Source organism: Megascapheus bottae, chromosome 1 (genome assembly GCF_031878675.1).
Source record: "Megascapheus bottae isolate mThoBot1 chromosome 1, mThoBot2.hap1, whole genome shotgun sequence".
Classification (NCBI taxonomy): Eukaryota; Metazoa; Chordata; class Mammalia; order Rodentia; family Geomyidae; genus Megascapheus; species Megascapheus bottae.
The window spans coordinates 53,668,254-53,676,458 of NC_143509.1; the positions used below are offsets into that span (position 1 = coordinate 53,668,254).

The window sequence follows — 8,205 nt, forward strand, 5'->3', positions numbered from 1 at the left end:
TTTTGCTGGTTAATTAAAGTCTTACAGACTTTTCCTGCTCAAGCTAGCTTCAAACAACAATCCTTAGATCTGAACCACAATGCCACTTCTGGTTTTCTGGTGGTTAATTAGAGATAAGAATCTCTGCTTTAGTGCCTGGTCTGGCTTTGAACCACAATCCTCAGATCTCAGCCTCCTAAGTAGCTAGTATTATAGGCGTGAGCCACAGCACTTCTGGCTTTTTCTGTGTATATGGTACCGAGGAATCAAACCCAGAGCTTTGTGCATGCTAGACAAGCACTCTACCACTAGACCAAACTTCTGGCCCAAGGATTCCTTTCTTATGGCCAAATAATATTCCTTTGGTGGATATTTATGCTTATTTCTTGTATCCTTACCCATTCATCCATCACCAGGCACTTCAATGTAGAAGTGTGTAGAAAATGCTTCCACAAACAAAAATGCAGATCTCTGACATACTCATTTCATTTCCTTTGGATATATACCCAGCAGTAAGATTATTAAATCATATATGTTTATAGCCTGCTAAAATAGGGTACCACAGGGTAAATAACTAATAGTATAAGTTTATGTCCCTCACTATGTGTGTGTGTTTGTGTGTGTGTGTGTCCTGATGTTATCCCTTTATCAGATACATAGATTGCAAATATTTTCTTTCCTACCACGTGGCTGATTGTTTTACTGTACAGAAAGAGGATTTTTCATTTGATAAAGTTGCACTTGATTTTTTTTTTTTAATGTTGTTGCCTGGGTCTTTGATGTCATATTAAAAATCCATTGCCAGGACAGGTGTCAGGGAGCCCTTTTCCCAATTTTTTTCAGTTTTTTTTTTGTTTAAATCATACATTCCTGTATTTAATCCATTTCAAATTAAGCTTTACAAACGATGTAAGAAAAGATCTACTTCTTTTCTTTTGCATCTACATATCCACTTTCCCAAAACTATTTGTTGAAGACACTAGCCTTTTCCCAGTGTATTTTTATTTTTTTATTTTTTGCCAGTCCTGGACTTGAGCTCAAGGCCTGAGCACTACTGTCCATGGGCTTTCTCAAGGCTAGAGATCTACCACTTGAGCCTTAGCACCACTTCCAGTGTATTTTTAGAGCCTTTCCCCACCAAGAACTTTTTTCTAAAGCATTTGCGAGTAAGTTACAAATGCCACTCCTAAATTTGTGTTTCCCAGAAAACAAAAACATGCCCATATAGTACTTAATGCTTAACCACAAATTTTATTCTTATTTTGCAAATGACTGCACAAATGTCTTTCCAGTGTCAAGGTGATCTGGTTATGACATCTGTCACCATGGTGATCACCAGGGTTGGTTCAGCTGGTCTGGCTGACCAGTCAGATGTCCCCTTTCTCCCTTACTGCTCCATTATCTGTCTCTCCCCAAGTGTGTGCTCAGAGGACTGTTCTTTAGTCAGGGATGTACAGTTAGTTACTACTGCCTGGAGAGCAGAATGGAAACAAATGTTTTCTGTTTCCAAGATTTAAAATTATATGTTGCATTAAGTTCTCCTGTCTTTAATGTATTTTAATATGGAACCATTTGCCAAGCTTGTTTTGTTTTTTATTTGATTTTGTCAGGGTGATGTACATAGGGGTTACAGTTATATACAAAAGGTAGTGAGTACATTTCTTGTTGAACACTGCTACCCCATCCCATGTTTTTCTCCCATTTTCCCTTCCCCCACCTCCCTTGCTAATCTTGTTATTCATACCTTTCGTGCTTTTTTGTTGTTGTTAATACCAGAGTTTGAACTCAGGACTATGCACTCACTTGGCTTACTTGCTTAACTGGAAGTGTACCACTTGAGCAGTGCTTTTAGCCTGGCTTTTTGCTGGTTATTTTAGAGAAGAAGTCTCTCAGATTTTCCTGTCATATCTGTCTTTGAGCCACAGTTCTCTGGATCTCAGCCTCATACGTATTGGGATTATAGGTGTGAGCCACTGGCACGCAACCATAACCTTGACATTTTGTTTTAAAGCAAAGGTCAGAGCCATAGGCCAAGTGTTCGGTTCATGCCTGTAATCCTAGATACTTGGGAGGCTGTGAGCAGGATTACACTGTGAAATCTGCATAAGCAAAATATACAAATATACAAGTTTACCCAAAATCTTCATTTGGTGTTTTATATTAGGATTAGGACAGCATGGAATATCATAGATGTCTGTGGTGCTATTCTAAAATTTCTGACCATAAGACTTATTTCATTTACAACTTTGAATTCTTTCATTTATATGTAAACATGTCCTATTTTCTTTAAAAACTACTTATGCTTCATGCTTTTTGAATTTTTTAACTAATTCTTATTCCTTGACCTCACAGACTCCAAACATCTCCCAAAGAATTAGCTTTTAGTAATTGTTACCATTCACATTTTTTTCAGACAGCAAATAAACTACCCAAAGAATTTACTATTGTGTAGTTTACTACTACCTAGAAAATTTAATATTTTCTAACCACTAATAAACCAAATTATGTATTTCAGTTTGCCTTTACTCCCAATACCTGACATACCAGCATACTTGGACAAAGTTACATGTAATAATCATAATTCTTTTTCCTCTAAGCTCTTATCCCCAAAATAAAAGCAGCTTTGCTTCTCATTTTTTCTTTTTTTTTTTTTTGCCAGTCCTGGAACTTGAACTCAGGGCTTGAGCACTATTCTTGGGCTTTCTGAAGGCTAACGTTCTACCATTTCAGCCACAGTACCACTTCCAGCTTTTTTTTCTATGTATGTGGTACCGAGGAATTGAACCCAGGTCTTTGTGCATGCTAGGCAAGCACTCTACCACTAGGCCAAACTCTCAGCCCTCTATTTTTTTTCTAAGTACATTTGTGAAAAAAATCAGGAAAGTTTAGGAAATACAAAATTTGTTTTAAAAGAATACAGCTAAGAGCTAGGAATTTAACATGTACAAGGCCCTAGGTTCAATCCCTATCACCAGTGAATGAATGAACAAAACAAGCTAACTAGTCTAGTACATGCTCAAATGATAAGCAAACCAAACAAGAAACAGAAAAATGAAGACCAAATCTCAATTTTTGTCAGTTGTTTCAATAAAATTTTTGTATATTGTACAAATAGTAAAATTAATGACATGAATGCTTCTTGCTAAGTGAACAATACATAAATGTATGTAAGTAACAATTTTCTATGATTCAGCCTCCATTTTACCAATAATTGTAATGACAGAGACAATTAATGGACTTTTCTGATTTTCTTTCTGTTGTTACAGCTATTGTACAGGGAGATACACTAGAAGACATTTACAACCAAGTGAAACAGATTATAGAAGAACAATCTGGTCCTTACATCTGGGTTCCAGCAAAAGAAAAATTATGAAAAGTGATGTTTCTGTATTTCTCTTTCAACAACCTCATTTTCTTTGAGACTTCCTTGCCCTTTCCTTCTAGAGCCTGTCTTAAATACCCTTCATGTTGAATCACACCCCACTCATCATGGTCTGCAGTTATGCTTAGTTTTGACATCCAGTGTCTCCTTCATGCTGCATCATGTACATTGTTGTATGTCATTATTGGTTTGTGGCCATTTTTCAGAACTCAAGATAGATGGCCTGACCAGTTATTAAGGGTTTGGGAGACGCAGAAATTGTGGTAAAATTCCTTAATGTTTAAGGGACAGTAACTTTAAAAGATTTTCAGAAAAGCTTTATATACATTATTTTAGAATTTCAATACAAATGAAAGAAAATGGTTTTAATCAGTGATTAGTAGACTTTGAGCAACTATGCACGCTTAACTTCTAATAGCATGGTTTTGGCCAATGTATTAGCTCTCAAGTCCTTTTCTCAATTGACTCCCTGTTATTAAATAATTATTTTATTAGAGACAAATAAGAAAAATGTTTTTCATTTCAAAATTCATCTCAAGTTAACTTATAATTTTACAAAGCTTATTCATTCTTCATAAGAGTACTTAAAGCCTTTTATTGAGGGTCCCCCCTGTACATTTGGTAGAAATAGCAATGTTCAAGTATTTTTAATCTACTTGTACAACATTACTTACAGTGTCTTGCGGAACTTGTTCATGCATAATGAACACATTTTCTGAATTAAGGCCATGTTCAGGTGCTAGGGAAGCTCGCCCTTTACACAGAAGGTTGAGGAATTTCATAGACACAAATAGAGGAGGCAAGGCAAATGTTTCAGTGAAGATGTAGTTAATAACCTTTGTGATCATGGAAATAGAGTCCAATTCATAGCCTAAAACTAAAATATGCTTATGTGTCAGATTTTAATGACTATTTTACCCATAATAACTGCCTATTTTGTTATAATAAAGTATATATATAAATATATATATAACTTTCTTTAAACTGTAACTATGGGAATTATTTTCTTTACATAGTTGCACACACACACACACATATATATATATATATATTTAAAATATATTTTTTGTTTTGCCACCTACTCAGTTTTTGTTTGGGTATTAAGTTAAATGTTAACTGAACATACTTCTTTTCCTTAATCATGTCAACTGAAAACAGTACAGTGGTGATGGAGGAGAAACTCCAAGGGAAATTAGACTAAATGAAAATACGTGCATGTTCTCCTCTTTCCTACAGAAGTTTTCCAAATGTCCCTGGTTTTTGTCATTATTCTTGTCACTGGGTTTGATTTGATCTTCTCCTCATTTTGTAAATAGAAAAACCAAGGGGGAACAAAGCATTTGTTGTAAGTTTCCCTCAGGTACATTCATCCACAGGAAGCTGTTCTGTTCTAGGGTTGCACAGATCTTTATGGTGAGCAATTGTAAGGACTTTTTAGTAAGAACTAGAAATCACTTCAGAAATCAGTTTCTCTAGTCTTTTAGGATATTATTTAGCTCCCCAGTTGTCTTTGGAGTTATTCAGTGTGTGGTTTCTGACAGCCTCCTCATTACAGTTTCCTAAACAAGTGAGTGCTGATTTGTGAACAGTTACCAACGCTGTCCATTCCAGTTATGAGAAAGAGGAGAACAGCAAATAAACTTTACTGTAAAATCTATTATGTGTGTCTTGAATTTTGAAAGGAAAAAAATTATTTTCAAGCTAATATTTTTGGAACAATTTGGGTAATTATACAGCAATCTGAATTCAAGAGCCACTAGCCAATGTATTAATAGCTTTTAACATGATGTAGTAAATTATTACAAACATAAATAAACATCAAGAATGGGAAAAATCTCAAGAGCTCCAGATACCGTCTTTCAGCAAGATACCAGTGTAAGTTGTGTATTATAAATACCAAAAAATTATAAAATTAATTTATGTGTTAGAAAAAGCCAAAACTGGCCGGGAGTTTGGCCTAGTGGTTAAAGTGCTTGCCTAGCATGCATGAAGACCCGGGTTCGATTCCTCGGTACCACATACATAGAAAAAAAAAAAAAAAAAGCCAGAAGTGGTGCTGAGGCTCAAGTGGTAGAGCTCTTGCCTTGAGAAAGTCCAAGGACAGTGCTCAGGCCCTGAGCTCAAGCCCAGGACTGGCAAAAAAAAAAGAAAAAGCCAAAAGTGGTGCTGTAGCTCAAGTGGTAGAGCTCTAGCCTTAAGAAAGCCTAAGGACAGTGCTCAGGTCTTGAATTCAAACCTCAGGACTGGCAAAAAACTAAAATAAAATAATTTGTGTTAAAGTCTGTAATACAGCTAGTATCAGTGGTTCACATCTATAATTCTCGCTACTCAGGAGGCTGAGATCTGAGGACCACAGTTCAAAGCCAGCCCAGGCAGACTCCTATCTTCAGTTGGTAGAGTGTTAGCCTTGAGCAAAAGAAACCTCAGGGAAAGCACCCAGGCCTGACTTCAAGATCCAGGACTAACACACACAAAAAAAATCTGGGCCAGAAATTTGGTCTAGTGGTAGAGTGCTTGCCTAGCATACACAAAGACCCAGGTTCGATTCCTCGGTGCCACATACATAGAAAAAAGCCAGAAGTGGTGCTGAGGCTCAAGTGGTAGAGCTCTAGCTTTGGGAGAGTCCAAGGACAGTGCTCAGGCCCTGAGTCCAAGCATTGGGACTGACCCAAAAAAAAAAAAAACTATAATGCATTTCTTTCTGAAGTCATTTATTAATAAGAAAATATTTTAATACAGGTTTCCTGGTTGATGAAATTACTCACTGTAATAGCCATGTTACTATAGACTTTTTTTTTTTCTTTGTGCCAGCCCTTGCCCTTGAGCTTAGGGCCTGTATACTGGTCCTGAGCTTATTTTGCTCATGGCTAGTTAGTATTCTACCACCTTAGCCACAGCTCCAATCCAGCTTTTTGGGGGGGGGGCGGATGGGGGGCCATACTTTATTGGAGTTTTAAGAACTTTCCTGCCTTGGCTGCCTTTAAATCATGATCCTCAGATCTCAGCCTCCTGAGTAACTAGGATTACAGGCATGAGGCACCAGCACCCAGCTGTTTTTTTTTTTAAGTTGTTCCTAACCCTAATTTAAGTGATATTATTTGCCCTAAGTGACTTAATTAGTATTAGTGCTTGGTATTGAGATCTGAATCCTTTTAAGTCTTTTTTGTCCAAAGTATGCCGCCTCATTTTTTAGTCAGTGTTCATAGACACTGTGACCTTGTTATTTTAGCACCCCGTTACAAATAAGGAAAAGAGACTTAAAGATGTAAATCATCACCCAAAGTCACACAGCAGAGAGGACAGGCCTACAGGTAAGTTAACTTCCATCATAGCTGAAAGACTGGAAAATGGGCCCAGAACATAGCCTAGTGGTAGGGTGCTTGCCTAGCATGCACGAAGCCCTGGATTCGATTCCTTGATACTACATGCATAGAAAAAGCCAGAAGTGATGTTGTGGCTCAAGTGGTAGAGTGGTAGCCTTGAGCAAAAGAATCTCACTAAAACAGTGATCATTAAAAGTCTACTCTAATACACAGGGAGTAACATACAGTTTCATGTGCCTTTGACATATTTTATATGCGCCTCTTAATGGCAGCTGGGGGAAGGGAAAAGTACTTCTTAGAATGTAGTTGGCTACACATTCCTGGGTTTCTTCCTCTTAACTGCTTAAAGCTCCTGCATAAGTAATGGAGACAAGCCTCCAAAGTCCATTCCCACAAAATGCACTGATTCACAAATACCTGCTGAGCGCTGTGTTTTATATCTCAAAGATGGGAAATTGGGATTGTATGTTCTGTGCAAGATTTGTTTTCTAAACTATTGAAATGGTTACCTTCCAGGATTCTCTGCCTTGCATACTCTATGTATTGTGAAATAGATTCCCAGAGCTTCCCATATCATAACCCAGTGCTGTGCAAATCAGGAGAGCCAATATGAATGAGAACCTTTAGCTACTGACTTTGGGAAAATAATTATTCTATCCTCCAGTTCTCTTTCCTTCCATGCTTTGAGCTGAGCTTAGTTCAGTCTCCAGAGATTTAGGGTACAGAGGGGAAAGAGTAAATATATTTCATCTACATTTGAAAAGACTCCAGAGAAAAACAGATGTCACTTTTCTGGTCAGAGTTTAAACATCTGGTGTTTCTGTTTGTGTTAATTCCGTTCATCTACCCCAGAGTTGCACAGTGCAACTCTCACTGGCTTGGGCAGCAGTAGATTCTAATGTGAAAAATGTGGGTAGTGGAAGCAGCTGGGTATGAATGCCAACTCTGCCACTTAGAAATTATGTAACCTTGAGCAAGTCACACCATCCCTTACTGTGTTCTTATCTAAAATGGGAGATATTTTAAGGATCTGTAAGATTATAAATAAAAAGGGCTAGCACAGAAATGTGGAATTGTTCTGCTTCCCTTTGTACTCTTAGTTTTGCCATAGTTAAGGTGGAATTTGAATGTCTTTCAGGATTCAATAGTGTATACTGACAGCCATATCACATGATTCTTGACCTTCACTACCTAGTCCTTTCCTCTGGAATATGTATACACTGATAGCCAAGCTGAAAACGTGGTTCACAATTCCTTTACAACCATTGGTTTCTTGCCAGTCCTGGTCTTGAGCTCAGAGCCTGACCACTGTCCTTGGACTTTCTCAAAGCTAGACTTGAGTCAGCACCATTTCTGAACCTGGCTCTTTGTGCATGCTAGGCAAGCACTCTACCACTAGGCCAAACTCCCAGCCAAATAAATGTCAGACTTTTTTTTTTTTTGTCAGTTGTGGGACTTGAACTCTGGGCCTGGGCATTGTCTCTGAGCTCTTCGGGTCAAGGCTACCGCCCTACCCCTGGA

General features: G+C 37.7%; 1 protein-coding gene across 20 annotated transcripts in view; it reads left to right on the top strand.

Annotated features, from left to right (window-relative positions):
* Nucleotides 1–4,654, top strand: part of Dlg1 (discs large MAGUK scaffold protein 1) — a 181,431-nt gene extending 176,777 nt beyond the window's left edge. For all 20 annotated transcript variants that reach the window (XM_090344160.1, XM_090344162.1, XM_090344163.1 and 17 more), the window contains one exon: nt 3,246–4,654. In XM_090344160.1, the coding sequence (XP_090200286.1) occupies nt 3,246–3,352 (107 nt within the window). In that variant the 3' untranslated portion in view covers nt 3,353–4,654. The remainder of the gene's footprint in view (nt 1–3,245) is intronic.
* Nucleotides 4,655–8,205: the final 3,551 nt, after the last annotated feature.